This window comes from Pipra filicauda, unplaced genomic scaffold (genome assembly GCF_003945595.2).
Source record: "Pipra filicauda isolate LSUMZ 115617 unplaced genomic scaffold, ASM394559v2 scaffold591_size256279_pilon, whole genome shotgun sequence".
Lineage (NCBI taxonomy): Eukaryota > Metazoa > Chordata > Aves > Passeriformes > Pipridae > Pipra > Pipra filicauda.
The window spans coordinates 48,918-72,002 of NW_024104744.1; the positions used below are offsets into that span (position 1 = coordinate 48,918).

At 59.0% G+C, this 23,085-nt stretch overlaps 2 protein-coding genes across 2 annotated transcripts in view; both read right to left on the minus strand.

The window, feature by feature from the left end:
- Window positions 1-338: 338 nt before the first annotated feature.
- Window positions 339-3,574, minus strand: CHRNA10 (cholinergic receptor nicotinic alpha 10 subunit). Its single transcript, XM_039387839.1, has 5 exons — window positions 3,514-3,574; window positions 3,112-3,425; window positions 2,585-2,739; window positions 1,727-2,259; window positions 339-1,094 (listed from the first exon to the last, which is right to left on the minus strand). Exons 1-5 carry the CDS (start codon window positions 3,572-3,574, stop codon window positions 610-612), a joined length of 1,548 nt encoding a protein of 515 aa, XP_039243773.1. The 3' UTR covers window positions 339-609.
- A 1,258-nt stretch (window positions 3,575-4,832) lies between these two features.
- The window catches only part of NUP98 (nucleoporin 98 and 96 precursor), a 32,430-nt gene continuing 14,177 nt past the window's right edge, over window positions 4,833-23,085 (minus strand). The window contains exons 16-33 of the mRNA XM_027719382.2: window positions 22,254-22,549; window positions 21,423-21,536; window positions 20,556-20,694; window positions 19,687-19,864; window positions 19,057-19,221; window positions 15,950-16,138; window positions 14,789-14,939; window positions 13,502-13,922; window positions 12,470-12,699; window positions 11,942-12,211; window positions 10,455-10,612; window positions 9,812-9,955; window positions 8,415-8,557; window positions 7,670-7,891; window positions 6,641-6,882; window positions 6,390-6,544; window positions 5,863-5,974; window positions 4,833-5,243 (exon numbers count right to left, since the gene is read on the minus strand). Coding sequence (XP_027575183.2) covers window positions 5,041-5,243; window positions 5,863-5,974; window positions 6,390-6,544; window positions 6,641-6,882; window positions 7,670-7,891; window positions 8,415-8,557; window positions 9,812-9,955; window positions 10,455-10,612; window positions 11,942-12,211; window positions 12,470-12,699; window positions 13,502-13,922; window positions 14,789-14,939; window positions 15,950-16,138; window positions 19,057-19,221; window positions 19,687-19,864; window positions 20,556-20,694; window positions 21,423-21,536; window positions 22,254-22,549 — 3,532 coding nt within the window. The 3' untranslated portion in view covers window positions 4,833-5,040. The remainder of the gene's footprint in view (window positions 5,244-5,862; window positions 5,975-6,389; window positions 6,545-6,640; window positions 6,883-7,669; window positions 7,892-8,414; window positions 8,558-9,811; window positions 9,956-10,454; window positions 10,613-11,941; window positions 12,212-12,469; window positions 12,700-13,501; window positions 13,923-14,788; window positions 14,940-15,949; window positions 16,139-19,056; window positions 19,222-19,686; window positions 19,865-20,555; window positions 20,695-21,422; window positions 21,537-22,253; window positions 22,550-23,085) is intronic.

A 23,085-nucleotide genomic window follows, 5' to 3' on the forward strand; every position in this document is an offset into this window, starting at 1 on the left:
AGACAGTGGCTGCCACGGGCTGGGCTGTGCAGGCACCGATGGACCCTGGGACCAACCCGCCCTGGCCAGGGTGGGCAGTGGCTCCAGAGCTCCTCTGGGCCCCACATCCCTCCTCACAGGGATCCCCACATCCCTCCTCACAGGGATCCCCACATCCCTCCTCACAGGGAGCCCCACATCCCTCCTCACAGGGAGCCCCACATCCCTCCTCACAGGGAGCCCACGTGTCAGCCAGTGGAGGCTGAGGGGCCTGATTCCTCCATCCCTCCCAGGGCCACCCTCATCCTGGCCAGTACCTGGAGGGAGCCAGTGCCCTTGCCCACGCAGGAGACAGGACACACATTCCACAGTTTATTTCCATTTGATGGTGGGATGTGAAGGGGGGCCGTGGGTGCCCACCCTGGCAGAGCCAACCGAGACCTCTCAGCCCTGCAGGCGGGCAGGGGTCCTGCTGTCGGGCTCCTCTCCCCCAGCAGTGGTGCAGCTCCCACCCTGTGGCTCCGGGGGTGTCCGGGGGCACTTTGGGATGCGCTGCCCTCATGGGGCACCCGCAGCCCCTGGGTGGGTCGTGGGCAGGGGGTGCCTGGGGGTGGTGGGTCCGCAGGGCCGTCAGGCAGCATTGCCCAGGACCAGCACGCTCATGAGGAAAACCATGAGGAAGAAGATCCACATGAAGAAACGATCCATCACCTTGGCCACCTTCTTCCAGTCCCCGGTGCGGCGCTGGTTGGCGCGGTGGCGCCGGAAGCAGCCGGCGATGTACCCGACGTTCCTCAGCAGGGCATCGTGGTGGCACGGGCAGTGGTCCCGGGGGCAGCCCCCTGCCTCGGCGCCCACCCCCCCCTCCCCGGGGCTCTCCCACGGCCCCCCAGCATCCCCCCTGCTCCCCCGCCCGCCCGGCGCCCGCTGGGGACTCTTGCAGCTCTCGCCCACCTCGTAGACGCAGCAGAGCCGGGCCATGTGGTGGAGGATGAGCCGCCGTGCCCAGGGGGGCACGGGCCGGGCCCCCGGCCCGCAGTGGTGGACGTTCATGATGAAGATGGTCAGTGCGGTGGAGGCCGTGATCATGGTCATGGTGGCGATGTAGTACTTCCCTGCGGGGGCAGGGGGCGCTGGCACTGTGCTGGAGGGGTCCTCACCCCCCACACCACAGCCCTTCCCCCTGGCAGGGGGTCCTCACCCCCCACACCCCACAGCCCTTCCCCCTGGCAGGGGGTCCTCACCCCTCACACCCCACAGCCCTTCCCCCTGGCAGGGGGTCCTCCACCCCCCACACCCCACAGCCCCCCCCCTGGCAGGGTCCTCAACCCCCACACCACAGCCCTTCCCCCTGGGAGGGGGTACCCACCCCCCACACCCCACAGCCCTTCCCTCTGGCAGGGGGTCCTCACCCCCCACACCCCACAGCCCTTCCCTCTGGCAGGGGGTCCTCACCCCCCACAGCCCTTCCCCCTGGCAGGGGGTCCTCACCCCCCCTACACCACAGCCCTTCCCTCTGGCAGGGGGTCCTCACCCCCCCTACACCACAGCCCTTCCCTCTGGCAGGGGGTCCTCACCCCCCACACCCCACAGCCCTTCCCCCTGGCAGGGGGTCCTCGCCCCCCCCACACCACGGCCCTTCCCCCTGGTGGGGACTCCTCACCCCCCACAGCCCTTCCCCCTGGCAGGGGCCCCGCCCGACCCCCGGCGCAGCCCCCCAGCCGCAGGGGATGCTCCCGGGGCTCACCGATGAGCGGGACGCTCTCCGAGGGCGGCATGCTCTCCGCCACCAGCAGCTGGAACACGGTGAGGGCCAGCAGCACCGTCACCCCCAGCGACACCTTCTCCCCCGAGTCGGCGGGCAGGTAGAAGCCGAGGGGCGCCAGGAAGGAGACCATGATGCAGGGCAGGAGCAGGTTGAAGATGTAGAAGGAGGCGCGGCGGCGCAGGAGCAGCGTGTAGGTGACGTCGGGGTAGGGCTCGGAGCAGCAGCCGTAGGTGATGACGTTCCGCGTGGCCGGCATGCCCAGCACCTCCCACTCCACGTTCTCCACGAAGTCCGTCAGGTCCCCCGTGTCCAGGCGGTTGCGGAGGTCGATCTGGTTCCCGTTGTAGGTCCAGGAGCCGAAGGTGAGGCGGCAGCGCTGCCCGTCGAAGGGGAAGTAGGACACGTCCACCTTGCAGGAGCTCTTGGTGATGGCGGGCGAGTCCCACATGATGTGCCCGTCCGAGCGCAGCACCACGTTGGTCTCCATGGAGCCCCCGAAGTGCTCGTCGGCGCTGGGGGAGGAGGGGGAGGGATGGCCGTAGGGCCAAGGTGGCCCTCGGGCAGAGCCGTGTCCCCTCCCCGTGTCACTTGAAGCCCTTGGCTGCCCCCTTGGTGGGGAGGGTCAGTCCCAGGCACACCGGGCTGCTGCCACCCCCCTGGCCCCACGTCACCCAGTCGGTGTGACCATGTCCTGCATCACCCACAGCAGGACCCTCCTGCTCCCACCCCACGTGCAGCCACACCGCCCCAAGGCTGGCAATACCCGCTGCAGCCCCCCAGCCCCAGCCTGAGCCCCCCGAGCTCTGGGAGCAGCCGGGGGGGCCGAGCACAACGCACTTGTTGTAGAGGATGATGTCTGGCCGCCAGACGTAGCTGCTGGGGATGCGGATGCTGTCGATGCCGCCGTAGTCGTCCTTGTCCCAGGTCAGGTGAGCGTCCAGCCAGGCCTGGCGCACCCACAGGTACGAGGTGAGGACCTGGTTCCTCTCGTCCTGCCGAGGGCAGAGGGTGGGCACGGGCTGATGGCCCCCGGTGCCATCCCTGCCCCCCTCAGCCCCCAGCCCGGTGGCCTCTCCGAGTGTCCCGAGGGGCTGAGGTGGCTTCAGGGGGGTCCTGCTGGTTTGAGGAGGTTGGAAATGTCTGAGCTGAGCTCTGAGGCTCCACGGGGGCCGAGCTCATAGAGGGGGGAAGGTCGTGCTGGTTTTGGGGGGTCTGAGCCGTCTTCAAGTGGTCTGAGCTGGCTCGGGGGCAGCTGGGCTGGTTTGGGCGGGGTCTGGGCTGGTTTAAAGGGCTGAGCATCAGCGCGGGGCGGAGCAGGACCCACCGGGGCAGAGCCGAGCCCGGGCCCCTGCCCGGGCACTCACCATGTCGATGATCTGGGAAAGGGTGACCTGCAGGGTGACGTTGAGCGCCCGGTCCGTGTCCTCCACGGGGCGCAGGGCGCTCGAGTAGTTGGCGAAGAGGTCGTGGAGCAGCTTGTATGCGAACCTGCCCTGCGCCCCCCGGCAGCCTGGGGGGACCCAGAGCGGCGCTGGAGCGGCCAGGGCGCAGCCGGAGCCCTCCCGAGGGATCCTCAGGGGCAGCTGGGTAGGGTGGGGGAGCACACCGGGACCCCCGTCCCTCCTCGCCGCCAGCCTGAGCCCCCCACCCCCCCCCGGGATGCCCCATGTGCGGGACGCTGCTCGCAGGAGCCATCGGATGCTCCCCCCGCACCCAGAGGGGGGGCCGCACCCGGAGCGGGGGGGTCCGCACCGCTCGCTGCTCACCCGGGGCCAGGAGGACGCCGGCCAGGCAGAGGTAGAGCAGCCCGAGCGCTCCGGGCTCCATCCCGCCGAGCAGTCCCGGGGACACGGGGGGGGCCGGGGTGACGTCAGGGCTGGGACAGGGCGGGGGGGCCCGGCCCCACAGGGACCCACAGCGAGGGGGTACGGAGGGACCCCCGAGGGTCCCCGGCTGGGAGGAGGCGGGGGCCGGGGTGGGGTTTGGGTGCCGAGGCACCGCCGGCAGCCACACGGTACCTGTGGGCTGCTCCTGCCCGAGCCCCGGGAATGCCTCTTCCAGCGGCACCTGGAGCCATCGGGGCAGTGGGAAGAGCCCCTGGGGTAGAGGGACCCCCGTGCACAAAGGACATCCCATTCTGCAGTCTTAGAAAAGAGCAAGGAAAGGGAAGAGGCAGATTATTCCCTTTTGGTGAGAAGAAAACCCCGGGAGGTTAAGGGACATGGCCCAGGAGACAAAGTAGGAGTGGCAGCGGTCCCTGTCACAGGGTCCCCCGCTCCATCCCTGGGGAATCCAGAGCATCCCCCCCACTCCCTCTGCTCCATCCCTGGGGAATCCAGAGCATCTTTCCCCCCCTCCCGCTCCATCCCAGGGGAATCCGCCGCCTCCCCGGCGCCTCCTGGCACGTTTCCCACGCCGGGCCCGGCAGCAGGTGCCGAGCGGTTTTGAGGCCGGAGGTTTTGTTTCCAGGCGGTGAATTATTCATCCCCAGCCCGTGTCCCGCCGGGCCCGGGGCCGCACAGACCCAATTACAGTAATGGAAGGAGGTGAGGGCAGAGGGACCCAGCTCCTGCACACGGGCACTGTCACCTGAACGTGCCACCGTGCCATGGGCAGGGACACCTTCCACCAGAGCAGGTGCCTCCAGGCACCGCCAAGACTGACCTTGGATTCTTCCAGGGATGGGGCAGCCACAGCTCCTTTGGGCAACCTGGGCCAGGGCCTCCCCACCCTCACAGGTAAGGGTTCCTTCCCAATCTCCCATCTCACCCTGCCCTCTGGTAATGTCCAAAGTCCCTCTCCAGCTTTTTTCACAAGCCCCTTTCAGTACTAAACGGCCACCATGCGGTTATTTGGGCTCCCCCACCCCCTCCTCGAGATAGGGGTGACTTTTCCTCCCAGGGCTCTGAGGGAGCCTCCCCTGAGCCCCACTAAAGGCACGTGGGATCGTGTCAGACACCCCCAGCTGAGCTGTGCCCCAACCAAGGGACACACACCTACGAACCCAAGCCCTCCCTTAAAAAGCAAAGAAACCCATGGGAATACTATAAACATTTTATTTATTGTTTTCAAAAAGACAAGAAAATAATCTAGAGCATTTATTTATACTTTTTTAATAAAAACCTTTCGATACTCCTCATGCATGAAGACCTTCCGTGGCCCCGGGGCGGCGCCGGGGCCGGGCCCGCTGGGGCGGGAACGCGACGGGACAACGGGACAACGGCCGCTCGTCCCGAGCACTCCCAGGTCAGTCTGTCCCCGGGTCAGTCTGTCCCCGCTGCTGCCCCGCCGGCTCAGGGCGTGCCCACGGCCAGCTCCCGCAGGTAGGCCTGGGTGAGCCCGCGCAGCTCCTCCAGGGCGTAGTCCTCGGGCATGGGCAGGCGGCCGATGTGCGGGGCCAGCAGGCGCAGGGGGGGCACGCGCGGCTCGGCCGGGCCCGGGCCCTGCTGCAGGCTCAGCACCGCCCGCAGCACGTTGGCCACGCGCTTGGCCATGTCTGCAACACGGAGAGGGAGAGAGAGAGGGGCTGTGGGGGCTGCAGCAAACCCGGCACGCTGGGCAAGGGCAGCACAGCCACTGCACTGGGCACAGGGACGTCCCTCAGCACAGAGCCAGAGGAATCCACCTCAGGCTGTGCCAGGGAGCTTTACGTTGGATATGGGGGAAAAGTCCTTCTCTGAAAGGGCTGGGGGGGGGCTCAGCCTGGAGCAAAGGAGGCTCAGGGGGGACCTTCTGGCTCTGCAAGTCCCTGACAGGAGGGGGGAGCCGGGAGGGGTCGGGCTCTGCTGCCAGGGAACAAGGGACAGGAGGAGAGGGAACGGCCCCAAGCTGTGCCAGGTTGGATATTGGGAAAATTCCTTCACAGAAAGGGCTGTCCAGGCCTGGCACAGCTGCCCAGGGCAGTGGTGGAGTCACATCCCTGTGGGGATTTAACAGCCACAGGGATGTGGCACTTGGGGACAGGGTTAATGGTGGCCTTGGCAGTGCTGGGGGAGCAACTGGACTCAGGGATCTTAAGAGGGTTTTCCAAGCTCAATTATTTTGGGATACACCTGCAGGCCAGGTGGCAGCCAGGCTGTGGCACTGGCTGTGCCAGGGCCAGGGATGTCACCTACCCGACTGAGCCAGGCGGTCCTTGGCGTTGTGGCACTGCAGCTGCTCTATCCTGTTGCACAGGGACGTCACTTTGGTGTGTAACCGCTCCAGCTCGTAGGTGGAACAATCCAGCTGGAAGCAAACAGGACAGTCAGCTGAGGCAGCAGAGCCCTGGGGCCCTTGGAGCCAAACAACCCACCAGGGAACACTGTTCACCAAGACCTGCCTGAACTAAACACTGAAATGGGGGAAGGGGAGGCCCGGACTGCAGCTGGAGGGGATGGACACACTGAGGGCTGGCTTTGTCCCTTCCCTTTCCCTTCTCGCTGTCATACACCCATAGAGGATGTTTGCAGGGCAGAGCCCAGTCCTGGCTGCGACAGCAAATACCAAATCCCCATTTTCAGAGATGCCCCATGTTCTGTTTGAAGTGTCTGCCAAAGGGAAGCACCACCTGCCCCTGAACAGAGGAACAGCTTATCCTTAGAGCCAGACTTTGTGAGAGTTCCCACAGTGTAGGGAAATACCCCCAGGTTTAGCCTCTCACCTGCTGAATCCTGTCCAGCATCTCATTGACACGGATGTAGTCGAGGTAGACCAGCCCTGCCAGCTCCCAGTCCTGGATGAGGGCGCTGCGCTCCGGAGGGGACAGGTCTTCCAGGAACCCCTTCAGGTACTTGTAGTTCTCGTTGATAATTGCATCTGAAGAGAAAAGGGGTCAGGAACAGAGGCCACCCCGTCTCCCACAGCAGGGACACCCACAGGACTGACACCTCTGCCCCAGGGGCACAGACCCACCTGAGGCCAAGTGCCTGACAACCAGCTTGTGGCACTGGTTCCAGTGCCCAGCCTTGAACAGGAAAAGGGCTTCCTTGTGCTTGTCCCCCTCCATCCTGGCCCGAACGGCCTTGGCCTCGTGGATCCAGTGCGGGGGGACGCAGAGCCGCTGTGTCAGGAAGGTCTCCTTGGCCCAGGACTCGGGGGTCTCGGCGAGGCTGCAGTGCCGGCTCAGCAGCTCCCGCACGGCCTTCTCCCGGCACCTGGCACGGACAGGGCTCACTCAGCGGGCACCCTTCCTGCCACCCACGTCACCCCAACACCAGGAGCAGGTCTACAAGGCCCCTCCCAACCCAACCCACTCCGGCACTCTACAGAACAGTGGTGCAACGTATTAAGAAAAGGTCAAGGGTCAGTCAAATTCCTTCGGTACAGGTTAACCACTAAGAAATCATCGCTGGTGTTTTGGAACAGCTTAAACGTTGCCAACTTAAGAACTTTTAAGTCTGGTCCAGGCCCCTAAAAGTAAACATTCAGGCTCGATTTGAAGTTATCACTTGATGAAAAATAGTATTGAAATGTATTAATTTGGGTTGGGAGGGACATTAAAGCTCATCCAGTTCCACCCTGTGCCATGGGCAGGGACACCTTCCAATAGGGAAGGGCACACCATCAAGGGAAAATGGCTTCCCACTGCCAGAGGGCAGGGTTAGATGGAAGATTGGGAAGGAATCCTTCCCTGTGAGGGTGGGGAGGCCCTGGCCCAGGTTGCCCAGAGAAGCTGTGGCTGCCCCTGGATCCCTGGAAGTGTCCAAGGCCACGCTGGACAGGGCTTGGAACAACCTGGGCTAGTGGAAGGTGTCCCTGTGTGGAATGAGATGAGCTTTAAGATCCCTCCCAACCCAACCCATTCTGTGATTCTCCGATTTTCACCAGTGTCACGAAGTTCTCCAGGGGCAGAGTTTGCTGTGGGAGAAGCCACAATAAGCCCAGGTCTCTAGGACAGGCTGCAGCTGTTTCCAGGCCAGAAGGGTCAGAAGGGTCACTCACTGCGCGTCGGGCTCGTGCAGCATCACGAACACGGCCCACTCCCACAGCCCCTCGCTCTCCAGCTGGGCAGCAAAGCTGGTGTTCAGCACCCCCCGGCTCTGCTGGGACAGGTGGCAGTAGTTGAGGGCCCGCAGCACCTCCCACAGGTGCCAGCTGAGGCGGAAATCCAGCGGGTCAGACGTGACACTCCTGGGGTCCAGCAGCTGGTCAAGGTCGTAGCACCTGGAGGGGAAAACACTGGTAACAAAGAGCTCACTGTGCCCACAAAATCAAATCAGAAATCGGTGCTGCTCAGTTCCTGCCCTTCACCCACCTCCAGCTAGTCCGTGTATGTGATTTACATCAAAGTAGGGCTTTGGTTTTCTTTTTTAACAAGAAAAATAATAGGAGAAACTGTTTAAATTCTTTTGAGCCTGCAGCCAGACTGTCACCCCTTTTCCTCTGTATGTGCTCCCTGCAAATTTCTCACTGCCAAAGAGGCAGGGAGAAGCCTCTCTACACTCTTCAGACAGACAAAGCACCTAAAGCCCCACAAATGTGCCCCAAAGCTGAGGGTTCCCCATCTCTACCATCCCCAGGCGTGACAGTGTCACCACCTTCTGTCAGGGTTGTGGGGTACATGTGGGGCTCCTTTTGGACTGCTCTAAGTGCTTCTGGCTGATTTCACTCCCCTGGCTTGGGAACTCAGAAGTCACTGACTGATCAGGGGTTTTCTAAATACTCTTTGACCTCTTTGCCCCCTTACCTGTCGCTGTAGAGCTTTAACAAATGGAAGCAGACGTCTCTCAGGGGCCTTCCTGCATTGTCATCTTCTTCGACCACACACCCGGAATCCTCCAGGTAAGGGGGCAGGGGACAGCAGGCGTATTTTTCACACTCTGAGGTGTTCTAGGGGAATAGTTTTAACAGAAGTGTAAAGATAATATTCTGAACAGAACTGAATTCCACAGCTCAGCAGACTCAGGAGAATCTCTCCGCTCCAAAGCAGGTGCAACCAACTGCACCTGCACTTGGAATTCCCACAGAACTACAGACCAGCATGGAAAAACTGAACTCAAAATGCTTTGGCAGGTTCACATTTCACACTGAGCTCTCATGAGCCACTGGCTGGAGGTACAGCCAGCTGTCACACACACAGCCTGTACTCTTGAAGGGTTTTAGAGCTGGAAAACCACAGATGACTTGATGGAAGTCATCCCTGGTGCATCCCTGTGAGCCTTCTCTCTGTAGCTAAGCAGAGTCTGGACAGACTGAGTCAGCCACAGCAATTTTACAGGAAAATTTCCCTGCAGTTCAGTATTTTGAAGTGCTGGACACTTGATACTGACACACAGAGAACCCTGAATACTGCAACAGAACATCAGTGACAAGTCCCCAGCCGTGCTGCTGTGCCTGGGCTGCTCGAGGCAGCAGGATGGAGGCTGAGCTGGCTTTAGTTAAATGATTAAACACCTTTTTCAGCAGAGCCCTTTGTCCTCTGACACAGAGCTGAGCTCTGCACAGCAAACAGGGCTCTGCATAATGCATGGAGCCAGGCTGGGCTGGGGGACAGTGTGCTGGGGAGCAGGGGGGGCACACATGGAGCTGTTGGACACTGCAGGGAGCTGTGCATTAATGTTCCCAACAGGAAAACAGGCTGCCTGGTTCCAATGGCCTTCCTGCTGCGGGGCACTGTCCCTCTGCCTCAATCTGTCCAGCTGTCAAACACCTGGAAACACTCCATCATGGGTCTTCTCCTCAGAATTTATGATTCTGTAGAATCCCAGACTGGTCTGAGTTGGGAAGGGACCTCAAAGCCCATCCAGTGCCACCCCTGCCATGGGCAGGGACACCTTCCACCAGCCCAGGTTGCTCCAAGCCCCGTCCAACCTGGCCTGGGACACTTCCAGGGATCCAGGGGCAGCCACAGCTTCTCTGGGCAACCTGGGCCAGGGCTTCCCTACCCTCACAGGGAAGGATTCCTTCCCAATCTTCCATCTAACCCTGCCATCTGACAATGGGAAGCCATTCCCCCTTGTCCTACGCTCAGTGCCACACTCAGTCCCTTGGCAGTGATCTTTGGCTGCTCACAGGAGCCTCAGTGCAGCACCAGACAGTTGGTGGCACCCTGAGAGTCTCCTTTTGGACAGGTGAGTGACCCACCTGGAAGGCTGACTCGTACATGGCCAGGGCCCTGGAGATGGAGGCAGTGGGAGGCAGGAGGTACCAGAGGTGCACGGCCACGCAGCGCTTCCAGTCCAGCAGCGAGCACACGTTGATGCTGATCCTCTCTGACAGCTGCCACACCTGGGAGACAACCACCTCACCGGTCACACAGCTCACACTGCTCAGAGTGCTCCAGGTGTGACACAGGCACAGCTGGGAGACAACCCCCACACCTGGGAGACAACCCCCACACCTGGGAGACAACCACCTCACCGGTCACACAGCTCACACTGCTCAGAGCGCTCCAGGTGTGACACAGGCACATGTCAGGAACCAAACCACCCCATCCAGCCACGCCCCTCACCCTGCTCAGAGCACTGCAGGGGTGACACAGCAGGAGGTGCCCCTGCTGAAGCAGCCCTGTGCTTCCCCCCCAGCCCAGCAGGCCCCACTGACCCGTTCAGGCCCCACTGACCGCTCGGGCCCCACTGACCGCTCGGGCCCCACTGACCCGCTCGGGCCCCGCTGACCGCTCAGGCCCCACTGACCGCTCAGGCCCCACTGACCGCTCAGGCCCCACTGACTGCTCGGGCCCCACTGACCCGCTCGGGCCCCACTGACCCGCTCGGGCCCCACTGACCGGTTTCCCCGCGAGCAGGGCGAAGATGCGCAGCCGCTCCTCCTGGATGAAGCGGTCCGAGTGCAGGCGGTGCCAGTCCACCAGCTGCATGGTCAGCAGGTCCCGCACGGGCTGGCTCCCCGCCAGCTGGGACAGCAGCAGGGCCAGCCGGTGGTCACCTGTGGGAACACAGCACCAGCTACAGCCTCCTCCCTGCTGCTGGCACAGCCATCTCCTCTGGAGTGGGGGGAGCTGCACTTGGGGTGTGGGCACAATTTACATTCCCGGACTGCTTTGGGTTGGAAGGGATCCTAAAGCTCAGCCAGTGCCACCCCCTGCCATGGGCAGGGACACCTTCCACTAGCCCAGGTTGCTCCAGGCCCCGTCCAACCTGGCCTTGAGCGCTTCAAGGGATGACAAGTCCACAACCCCAATATTTCTTATTAAACAAACCTCTCCATAAACATGTGGGAGAACAGGGGCAGGGGAGGAGACAGAGGAACAGGAAGGACAGAGTTCCCAAAGGAGACAAATGAAGCTGAAAATGTCAGCTGACATAACAGACCAGGATGAAACCTGCCAGAAGGGTCTGAAAATACACATTTTTAAACCAAGTGTGAAGTGGCTGAACAGAAGCTCAATTAAAAAGAACATTCATTAAAAATTCAAAGGGGGGACTGTGGAAAACTCCAGTTCCAACTGTAATCCAGGAGCACTTCCTAACTGGGGGAAGCTGACAGAGGTAGTGAATGGGACCAGGGACTCTAGCAGCAGCCCTCACCTAATCTTCAAGGCCAGGTTGGATGGGGTTTGGAACAACCTGGGCTGGTGGAAGGTGTCCCTGCCCATGGCAGGGGGTGGCACTGGGTGGGCTTTAAGGTCCCTCCCAACCCAAAGCATTCCCTGATGCTGTGGCCACTGCCAAGGGAACACTCCACATGCAGAGTATCCAGTGACTCTCAGCTCCCCGAGTGCACCCCCTCCCTGTGCCCCACCCCTCCCTGTGCACCCCCTCCCCGTGCACAACCCCTCCCTGTGCCCCACCCCTCCCCGTGCACCCCCTCCCCGTGCACAACCCCTCCCTGTGCACAACCCCTCCCCGTGCACAACCCCTCCCTGTGCACCCCCTCCCCGTGCACAACCCCTCCCTTGCACCCCCTCCCGGGCACACCCCTCCCCGTGACAACCCCCCCTGTGCCACCCCTCCACGTGCACAACCCCTCCTCGTGCACAACCCTCCCCATGGCACAACCCCTCCCGGTGCACCCCCTCCCCGTGCAAACACCCCTCCCCTCACCCCCCCCCGTGCACAACCCCTCCTCGTGCACCCCCTCCCCGTGCACAACCCCTCCCTGTGCACCCCCTCCCTGTGCACAACCCCTCCCCGTGCACAACCCCTCCCTGTGCACAACCCCTCCCCGTGCACAACCCCTACCCCCCCCTACCCCGTGCACCCCCCCCCCCCCCCCCGTGCACCCCTCCCCAGCGCCGGGCTCTGGGGTGCTCACCCGCCTGCTGTGCCAGCCTGCAGGCCTCCCCGATCCTCTTGCCCGTGAGGCAGCTGAAGACGGCCTCGACGTGGCTGCCGTGCCGGGCCAGGGCCACCTCGTGGTCGATGCGCGCGGCCGCGGTCCGTGCCAGCCAGCGGGAGAAGGCCCGGCGCCGCTCCAGCGCCAGCACGTACTCGCTGGGCTCCTCCAGCCGCGCCTCCAGCTCCTGCAGCCGCCCCCACACGGCCTCGCACAGCGTCCAGGCCAGGCACCAGTGCTTCACCACGCCTGGGGACACACAGCTCTGTGTGAGAGGGCTCTCGTGAGGAGGAGCCCGCAGGGTTCACCACCCCCAGTGTTTGCAAGGGGCTGCCCAGGGAGGTTTGGAGTGCCCAGCCCTGGAGGTGTCCCAGGAAGGCCTGGCCGTGGCACTCAGTGCTCTGGGCTGGGGGACAAGGTGGGGATGGGGCACAGGGGGGGGATCCGTGGGCTGGGAGGGCTTTTCCAACCTCGGTGATTCTGTGAAAAGAATCATTCCATACTCACTCTCTGCCACAGCAGGATCCTCGGATGCCTTCCTGGCCCAGTCAGCATACTCGTGGATAGCAGAGACTCCAGGGTTGGGGGCCAGGAGAGGACAGGGCTCATCCATATGGACAGTGCTGTGCTTCAGCTTTATCTCCAGAGGGGTGAGATACAGCTCCTTGTCCCTGTCCATCTTCCGTTGTTCCAAGCTCAGCTTTTCCACATGGACCTTGAAAGGGGATTCTGTGAGTCTGGCAGGAAAAAGAAGATAAACCAAGTAGCAAATGTTCTGAATATCCTCCATGCAACTGGGGCAACTCATCCTAATTAACACAACGACAGTAAAACATAATCCAAGGCCAACAGCCAGCTATGGAAATCCTGGTGACAGTCTGGGGCTTGGAACCAGGCTTTGGGATCCTGAACCACCTGGTCTAATGGAAGATGTCCCTGCCCGTGGCAGGTGGTACAAAAAGATGTTTAGCTGTTAAAAACAAGTCTTTAAGGTCCCTCCCAACCATAACCTCCTGTGATTTGGCCAATACACCTCACTGAGCTCTCCAAAGGCAACGAGCACACCTTTACCACAGCTCATTCCCTCAGCACTTCAGATATGCTGGAGAACACCCAGACAAGCTGTCTGGAGCACTTAAGTGGTGGGACATGTAGCTGTATTCCAGTCCAGGTATGGAGACCCAGCAAGGTCTGTGTGCTGCTGGATGTACAGGCAGAACTGAAGGCAGCTGGGAATTCAGAAGGTGAACAACTTCCTTAGGTAGGGCAGGTGTCCAACCAACAGGGACAACTTTGAACTTTTTCTTTAACCTTTCCCTGGGTGACAGTGCTATTTATTTGGTAAAAAAATGACTCCTCTTACTAAGGTATTCCCAAACTTGACACCCAACTTTTTGTGGCCAAGGGACATGAAGGAGATCTCCATGGCAAACACAATCTTGCACCACTCCTGCACGTCAGAAGGAACACTGACCTGCCACCAGGATTCTGTCAAACACGAGGAGCATGTCAGATCCCCCGAGGGAAAGCACTACTCACGATTTGGGAGCCACGGGAGTCGGCAGGAATCCGTATTCCACAGGCTCACACTGAGGATCTTCCGCTTCACTCGACCCACTCAACTGATCTCCACAATTGACCAGCGTCCAGTTGGGGCCCCAGCCCACGCGGAAGGAGCGCCCCATGAAGAGTCCCATGTCCATCAGGAGCTTCCCTTTGCCGTAGGTGATGGAGCGCTCCAGAGGGACGAGGCCCCGCTGCCTGCGGGCACCCACCGTCCTCACCGGCACCTCGGGCACCGCCGGGGGCACGGAGAACACGGCGGCCAGCGGGGACACTGCTGACCACAGGGCCCCGGGAGGGGGGCTGCCCAAAGTCCTGCGGCCCTTGGCATCTGGCACGGCAGCGCCCGGCGGCTGGAAAAGGACGCTGGCAAAGCGGGATTGCAGCAGCCCAGCAACTGGCAGGGAGAAGCGGGAAGAGTGTTTCAGTGCAGGGGCAGCCGCGTGTCACAGGGACAGTTCTGCCCTTCTCAAGGTGTTCCAGGGCTCCTGGAGCAGCCAGTGGAAGTGTTTGGATAACAGGGGGTGAGGGAAACTCAGGGCTAAGTGTGATTGTCTGCAGTGCTGAGACCCGCAGACCCCCCTGAGCCAAAGGAACACGTGGGGTGTTCCCAGGAACAGGACAGGGACAGCCTCACCCACAACCAGCAGTTCCCAAAGGAGTCACCAATTTAATGCCAGAATTAAGACATCAGAACAGAAGGGGGGGGAGAACTGATTAGCAGGGCTGACACTGAACCCACAGGTACACCTCAGGTCTGTCCCTTTAAATCAAATGGGCTTTGAATTAATTAACCCATCTGAATTAATGGGTTTCCTCAACTAGGAAGCGTCTCCATGCTTGTTACCAGAGGGATTTGCCAATGTTCCTATGGAAAGCACCAGTTAGTGGATGCACTGGGTGTGAGGGACAAGGTTTGGGCAGTGGGGGCTCTGGCAGGGTCTGCCCCGTGCTGGCTCCCCCTGAGCCCACCCAGGGAGCTCGTGGCACCTCCAAACTAAGCTGCAAAGTTGTTGGTGCCTCTGTGAGATATTAAAACCCACAGAGGCAGGTTAAAAAAAAAAGCAAACAAAACCAAAGACAAACTGTGAAAAGAGCAGTGCAAGTGTCAGAGGAGGAGAGGGAGGTGCTCCAGGCACTGGAGCAGGGAATGAACAGAGGAGGAAGGAGTGGCAGACAGGAACTGCTGCAGATCCTGTGACTTTGCCAGTTCATGTTGAAACTCAGCTCTTTCTTCACACAATCTGTGGTCTCTCACCGTACCTGAGTGTCTTTTCTGCCCTTGTGATTTTGAAATGGGCAGCCTTGGAGAGCAGATCTCTTGGGAAGTGTCCACTTTGACAGGTTGCTTCCCAGGATAATCCAGGATCAAATCCAGGTCATCATCATCAGCAAGCAAGGAAGCTTTCATGATCTGAGGACGTGGGAAGCCAAGGCAGCACATCAGCAATCCCTCTCACTGCAGCAGTTCCCTGAGCTCATCAAAGTAGCTCTTCCCACCCAAAATAACTCCCACATGCAGCACATGACCAAACAACACACTCATGGATGCAAATATTCCAAGAAACGGTGGAGGCACAGCTCAGGATGTCACCTGATGACAGGGTTTTACAACTACCAGTTAAACTACTGTGGACTTGTTAGGGAAGGGAGTGACATCCCAAAATAATCCTGATTTCTTAGATCTTAGCTCTGTCCGCTTGTTTTTCAGCTTAAGGAAGAACTTCAGGACTATTTGTTATCATAGGTAGAAGCCCAAGAGTGTTCACAGTACTCTCCTTCCAGGAAATTACAAAGGCCTGGAGGGACAGGACACAGGGAATGGCTTCCCACTGCCAGAGGGCAGGGTTAGATGGGATATTGGGAAGGAACTCCTGGCTGGGAGGGTGGGCAGGCCCTGGCCCAGGTTGCCCAGAGAAGCTGTGGCTGCCCCTGGATCCCTGGAAGTGTCCAAGGCCAGGTTGGACGGGGCTTGGAGCACCCTGGGCTGGTGGAAGGTGTCCCTGCCCATGGCAGGGGTGGGACTGGATGGGCTCTAAGGTCCCTTCCCACCCACACCAGTCTGGGATTCTATGAAATACAAGCACGAACAACAAACCCCAAATCAAGATGTTATCCCAACCCCTTGTTCTCCACCAGCTGGGCCCAAGGCCAAGTCTGCCATTAGCTCAGCTTATCCCACTGCCCACACTCCAGAGTTAAACTGGAGTTCTGGCTTTAAGGTGAGTGTTCCTTCAGCACTGAGCTTTCCATGTCTCCGAGGTTTCCCACAGAACAGAGCCCTGGTAAGTTCAGTCCCCCTCCAGAAGTGAGGCACAGTTCATTACAAGCTGACACACAAACACACTGGGGAGGCAAATGCAGCCCTGGAGAAGTGCTGGCTCTCCCAGCTCCCGTCCTGGGAGGGGCTGGCAGGACACTGACCTGCAGGACGTAGGGGTTGATGCCGTGGGTGGAGGCGATGTGGGTGGAGGCGGGCACGGCCTCCTGCTCCTCAGCCAGGCTGTCCTCCCCAAAGGGCTCCTGGGGCTGCTCCTGGGGCTGCTCCTGGGTGATGTCTGCCATGTCGCTGTCCAGCTCCACCACCCTGCCCAGCTGCTCCAGCTCCAGGGGCTGTGGATACAGAGGCCACGTCACACACCCTGGGTCACACCCCTGCCAGGACAGAGCACCTCAGAGTCCCAGGAATCACCTGCAAGTGCAGCCGAGCGTTCCCTGGGGGTGCCAAGGCTCCACACCAAGCTCAGGGGTGGACACACAGAACCTCCAGGGTGTGCCAGTGACACGGAAGAAGCAGTCTCAGCTTAGAGGTGCCCTCCTGGAGTTTACCCAGTTCTGCCATTCAGTTTTGGAGACTGTTCTTCAGCCTTCCAGTTCTCATGTTCCCAGCGAATGGAGAGCTCTGTTTGTCCTGCCTTCCTCCTTTTCTCCCCCAGAGCCCATCCCATGCAGCACAAATTCAAATCAAGGAGTCTGCATTCCACAAAGAACTCAACTTTCAGTCGTCACTGTGAGGGTGGGGAGGCCCTGGCACAGGTTGTGGTTGCCCCTGGATCCCTGGAAGTGTCCAAGGCCAGGCTGGATGAGACTTGGAGCAGCCTGGGATAGTGGCAGGGGGTGGGACTGGATGAGCTTTAAGGTCCCTCCAACCCAAACCACTCCATGATTCCATGGCTAACTCTGACCACTGTCATGCCTGTACCTCTCCCCAGCTCACTGACTGGGCCTGAGCTCCAGAGTACTGGTTTGGCTCCTGTTTAACCATCCCATGGCTCAGCTACATGACCTGGGAAAGCCTCATGCTTCCAGCTTCCTCAATTCCCAGGAAAAACACAGTACAGACCACTGAAGTGATGCGTGGAGAAACCGAGGCAGGGAGTGCCCTGGAATCCTGCTCAGGAATTAAGGAGCATATTCACGAGGCTGTGCTTAGCTCAGTAGGATTAGGCAGGAAATGGGATGGAGGGTCTGAGCTGAGGCAGATAAAATCAGACTGGGGGGGGGCTGTAAAGACTAAAGTGAGTGGCAGACCCGGAATGTGAGCATGGTCCAGCACGTGGGACAGATTTACAAGTCAAAATATGGTTACAAACACCCAAGTTTCACTGCTCCCTTCATTGGGTTTTAATGCAGCAGGTCCCCGTGTAACCACTCCCTTGCAACATTAGTCAATTCATTAATATTCGAGTTAGCGAGGGAAGACAAGAAAAACCCCAAGCCTGGATCCCAAATGCTTCCTACAGCCCAAATAGTATTTTTTTCAGACATGTTCTACACCAAGAGTTTGGCAAGTTTCAAGCCAGGCTGTGTTGTTTCTCAGGGGTTTGGGAAACAAAATGACATTTTTCCTATTTTCAGAAACTAAAACCTGAGTTAATGATATGCAAGTCAGAGAGGTTAATGAACCAAGAGGGGTTTTAAGTACACTGGAATGTGTAAGACAGGTTTGAACATATCAGAGATACTCCCAGTATTTCTGAGAGTTTAAAACCTCCGCTCTGGTGCCATCAGTGTGACCAGGAAGCAGGAAGGGGAGCTGCAGTGAGGCTGTGGGACAGCCCTGAGTGCAGCTCAGAACACAAGTCATGAAGGATCTATCCAGCAGCACGATGATCAAGGTGTTAATTAGCCCGGGGCCCAGAGGAGGGTTAGAACAGCAGCTGGACACTACTCTGGGATTCTCCACTGCAGGTCCAGAGCAGAGGTGGCAGCTCACCTGGTCTGTCCCAGCAGCAGGAGGTCCTGCCCAAGGGGCAGAGCCGCTGGCACTGCTGGACAGTGACCAGGAGCCCCAGGGCCCCTCCAACCTGCCTGGAGACCTGTGTCCTCCTACCACACAAGTGGCCAGCAGAGGTTCAGGAATATCAGGAAAAAAATTCTATGTTACAAACACAAAATCCTGGAGGTTGGAAAAGCTTCTGAGCCCATCTGTTCCCCAGCACTGCCAAGGCCACCGTTAACCCATGTCCCCAAGTGCCACATCCACATGGCTGTTAAATCCTTCCAGGAATGTGAGTCATCACTGTGCCAGGGCTGCACAGGCCTTTCCATGAGGAATTCTCCCAATATCCAACCTGAGCCTCCCCTGGCACAGCTGGAGGCCGTTCCCTCTCCTCCTGTCCCTTGTTCCCTGGCAGCAGAGCCCGACCCCCCCCGGCTCCCCCCTCCTGTCAGGGGGTTGCAGAGCCAGAAGGTCCCCCCTGAGCCTCCTTTGCTCCAGGCTGAGCCCCCCCAGCTCCCTCAGCCCCTCCTGCTGCTCCAGCCCCTTCCCAGCTCGGTTCCCTTCCCTGCACACGCTCCAGCCCCTCCATGTCTCTCTTCCATGAGGTTCCAGAACTGGACACAGCCCTGGAGGTCCCTCAGCAGTGCCAGCACAGGGGACAGTCCCTGCCCTGGGGCTGTGCCCACACTGGGGCTGGCACAACCCAGGGGCCATTGGCCACCCAGGCACAGCCAGGCTCCTGTTCCCAGTGAACTGGATCAAACTCTGCCTGCTCTGTGTAAGAGGGGCCCAGCACTGAGGATGTTTTGCAAAGCTTTAGGAGCTGTCACATCCAACACAGAGACATTTACAAATCCAGCATGTAACCAGCCTTAAAAAAAGCAGGTTTTTTAATAAAAATAGAGCACGTTCTTCAAATAAGAAGCAGAGAGTCTTGCACACTAATGATGGCAGAAGCAACTGAATGCACAGCATCACTCTCCAGGCAGGCAGCAGGCGTTGGCATTACAGAGCGTGTGTTTAATAGTCACAAAAACAAGGGTTCTTCCAGAAGTGATGCAAAGCTGCCAAACTCACACTAGAATCTGAACAAGAAACAAGGGTTGAAAGCCTCCCCACGCCCCTTCTCAGTATGAAACGTCAAGTACTCCATGAAAAACAACATGCAAACACTCAGCAGAAGTTCAGAAGAGTTTGTGTAAGGTTTCACTCTCTGGATTCCAGGATACTCCAACCACCCCTTCCCAGGCACCAGCTACTCTCCAAATGCCACGTTTCCAACCCTCTTTAGTCACTGTCCTCCTTCTACCTGAGCCGGGGGTGCTGGTTTGCCGTTCAGGGCCATCTGCTGGGGCGGCAGGTGCCCTGGGGGTGGCACAGGGGTGGTCTTTAACTTCTTGGTGTCCACTTTGGAAGGATGATCTTCTTCTTCCTCATCTGAATCTTGCAAGCCATACTTGGAAAAGTGTGCTACCTGTGTTAAGGAGAAGGACAAACGTGTCACAGCTTGGAACAGAGGTTTCAGGCACCCATTTCTTGAAGGCCTGGACAACGAGCAGGTGTAACTGTCCCCTGCCCATGCAGGTGTCCCAACATATACAGCTGTGACACCTGCAACAAGTTCGGCCTCTCTATAGACCAAAACCATCTGTAGGCAGGTCTGAGGCCACAGTTGTGATCACAGAACCCCAAGTTTGTTTGGGTTCAGAGGGACCTTAAAGCTCATATTATTCCAAGGGCAGGGAAAACTTCCAGCAGCCCAGGCTGCTCCAAGCCCTGTCCAACCCGGTCCTGGCCACCTCCAGGGATGGGGAGACAGCTGGTGAGGATGGTTCTCCCCACGGCTGAGGCACCCGAGAGAGCTGTCAGAAGTTTAGCCAATGCGAATTATAAACTCCCAGGACAGCCCATCTTCAGCCTCCTTCGGTGTTGCCCTCACCTTGAACACCCAGGAGCCGGTCTCGGGGCGGTACTCCTTGAAGCGGGCGCCCTGCTTGCGGGACACGGCCTCCAGCCGGCCCTCGTAGTTCATCTCCGCCAGCCGCTCCGGGCTCTTGATCAGGCACCGCGACGTCTTGTCCGTGGGCCACACCCCGTCCAGGGTCACCTCGGCCCGCCTGGCACGGGGGCACAAACGTCAGGGCACGGGGGGCTGAGGGAAAGCTGCTCAGGAGAGAGGGGAGCTGGGACCGGGACAGGGGAGACCTGGACAGGCGAGCTCAGCTCAGCTCAGAGCGGGACAGGTGAGAACAGGACAGGTGAGCTCAGCTCAGAGTGGGACAGGCGAGCTCAGCTCAGCTCAGAGTGGGACAGGTGAGAACGGGACAGGTGAGCTCAGCTCAGAGTGGGACAGGTGAGAACAGGACAGGTGAGCTCAGCTCAGAGTGGGACAGGTGAGAACAGGACAGGTGAGCTCAGCTCAGAGTGGGACAGGTGAGAACGGGACAGGTGAGAACGGGACAGGTGAGAACGGGACAGGTGAGAACGGGACAGGTGAGAATGGGACAGGTGAGAATGGGACAGGTGAGAATGGGACAGGTGAGAATGGGACAGGTGAGAATGGGACAGGTGAGAATGGGACAGGTGAGCTCAGCTCGGAGCAGGACAGGTGAGAATGGGACAGGTGAGAACAGGACAGGTGAGCTCAAAGCAACTTTTAAACCCAATTTCTGGTTCAGAAATGTGCAAGTCTCCCACAACTGTAACACTACATGTTGAATGCACAACTTGGACCGAGATGTGCTGGTCCCCACCTGCAAACACAGCAGCCTGGCAGGATTTCAAAAATCAGCCTTATTTAACACCTACCTATTTAAACCTTCCCCAATGGGTGGTTTTCTCTCGTCGTCAGGGTAAACAATGACTTCTTTTCTCCGGATATGAACGATCTCATCCAGATTTAGGTTTGTTAGATTTACTTCTCCTTCAAAGTAAATTGATCCATAACCTGCAGAACCAACCAAAATGTCACAATTTGTCTGTGAAAAGTCATGTGCCAGAGAACCCCCGTTCCTGCTGTGCTGCCCCTGCTTCACCCAGCCCTGTCCTGAATCCAGGGCAAAGTCCAAGTGACGATTCCTTCCCAGTGAGGAAATCCTGAAGAAGCATTATCCACTTCAACACCATTATTTCAGGCTGTGAGAGCAGGAGGTGTCCAGCCTGGAGAGGAGAAGGCTCCAGGGAGACCTTAAAACCCCTGCCAAGATCTAGAGGGGCTCCAGGAGAGCTGGAGAGGGACTGGGGACAAGGGTCTGGAGGGAGAGGACAAGGGAATGGCTTCCCACTGCCAGAGGGCAGGGTTAGATGGGATATTGGGAAGGAATTCCTGGCTGGGAGGGTGCGGAGGCCCTGGCCCAGGTTGCCCAGAGAAGCTGTGGCTGCCCCTGGATCCCTGGAAGTGTCCAAGGCCAGGTTGGACGGGGCTTGGAGCACCCTGGGCTGGTGGAAGGTGTCCCTGCCCATAGAATGAGATGGGCTTTAAGGTCCCTTCCAACCCAAACCAGTCTTTGATTCTGTGATTTATTCTCCCCTAAAATCCCACACCACTTCCATGCAAACTGCTCCCAAAGCCAAGGGCCCTGGTTACAATCAGCCTGAGGGTTTGGCACTTGGGTTCTGCGGCTTTAGGACTCCCTGGATGAAGGAGGAGCCCCTGGGCAGGCTGGGGGGTCTCACCTTTGCGGCCTATGGTGAAGTCTGTCACGATACATTCGTTCCTGTCGTTGGTGAACCTGGCCAGCTCCTCCATGGAGGGGATGGTGTAGTAGCCAGCTCGTGTCAGAACAATCCCTGCAAGAGAACATTCCCTGAGAACAAGGCTGGCAGCAAGTTACCAACATTCCCAGAGTCTCATCCAGTTTCTTTTGCCAGCCTGAACAACTGGAAGCCTCAGAGGAACTGATATTAAGTGCACCAAAAGCCAACAGGCACTAGAACACCTTCATTCCAAGGCTTCAGAGCACATTTGAGCCAAGTGCTCTGGCAGGTCCTCCCAGCCCAGCCACCTGTCAGAGAGCAGGAGTGCAAAGAAAGGGGAAAAGGTGGGCAGGAAGAAAGATGCAAGTGCAGCTTTAACAGCCTGGGGGCTTGAGCACCTGCTGACCAAGCTGCAGCTTCTTTTACGTTTAAGAGGCTCCAACTGTTCTTCTATTAATTTGTCCAACGATCTTTAAATTTCTCAAAAGCTTTTGGCACCTACAAAATGTCTGGAGACATCTCTTTTGAGCACATCACCTGCCAGTCTCATTACATGCCACGTGTTACTTGAAAGGATGAACAAATCTTTTCCCTTCTCGTGAGTTTAAAAAAACCCCAACACGCGTGACATAAAACCGGGGGATAAAATTTAAACGTTCCTTGACTCAGCAGGTTAGATTTCTGCACTAGGCAGGAGAGTGGAGAGCAGGATTTGTGTTCTGGAGAAAAGAGGAGGGAAACCAGAGAAAGCTGAGGGTGCAAGGGAGCAGAGAAGCCGCAGAGGACGCTGCCCTGCCCCGGAGTGCCCACCTGCAGGGTGCAGGTGGTGCAGGGTGTCGGGCTCCTCGGGCTCGTCCTGCAGGGAGTCCTCCTGGCAGGAGGCGTCCTCGCTGCTGCCCTCCAGCCCGTTGCGCAGCGCCGCCCGCATGTTCAGCGCCACGATGGTGTCGTCCACGGGCTGCCCCTTGTGCCCGCCGCCCTCCAGGCTCTGCGGGATGGGCTTGGCGATGGGGTTGGTGTAGAACCGGGTCACCTCGTGCGCCTCCTCCTCCTCGCGCTCCCCGTCCGGCCGGTGGTTCTCCTCGGGGGGCACCGACAGGAAGAACCTGGGAAACCAAGGGCAACGTGGGATTATTTAGTCCCGAGGGGCCTGGGCCAACGTTCCTGTGGAGGGCCAGGAGTTGGACCTGGATGATCCCCATGGGTCTCTTCCAACTCAGGATATCCTATGATTAAACTTCTGCTGCCTAGCCACACAAAAAGCCAGCAGGATGACCTGAGCTGCAGAATCAGGGATTGTTCCCCTTCCCTCCACCCCTGCTTAACAATCTCTGCCTTCTGTCACCTGGGGCTCCCAGCACCACACTGGTGAGACTGGGAGAGAGACCCCACAGTGGTTGAGGACTGAAGCACATGCCCTGTGAGCAGAGTCTGGGTGACACGGGCCACTCAGTCTGGAACAGAGGCTTCAAAGGGGTGTGTACAGCTCCCAACTCCTCTGCCCCCGAGGAACTGCCCAGTGCAGGGCCAGGGTGACCCCACTCCCACACCAGTTCTTACTTCTGGGAGTTTTCAATAAAATCAACATGTTGAGCTGCTTAGGAGTTTTTTTTCAGCCTCTGATTAAAAGAACCCAAAGGAA

Excerpts from the sequence above, each read along its gene's own strand:
- CHRNA10 (XM_039387839.1), bottom strand. The coding sequence starts at position 3,574 with ATGGAGCCCGGAGCGCTCGGGCTGCTCTACCTCTGCCTGGCCGGCGTC. Across the intron at positions 2,260-2,584 it reads GACATCATCCTCTACAACAA|CGCCGACGAGCACTTCGGGG; the intron begins GTGCGTTGTGCT and ends CTCCTCCCCCAG. Across the intron at positions 1,095-1,726 it reads GGAGAGCGTCCCGCTCATCG|GGAAGTACTACATCGCCACC; the intron begins GTGAGCCCCGGG and ends CTGCCCCCGCAG.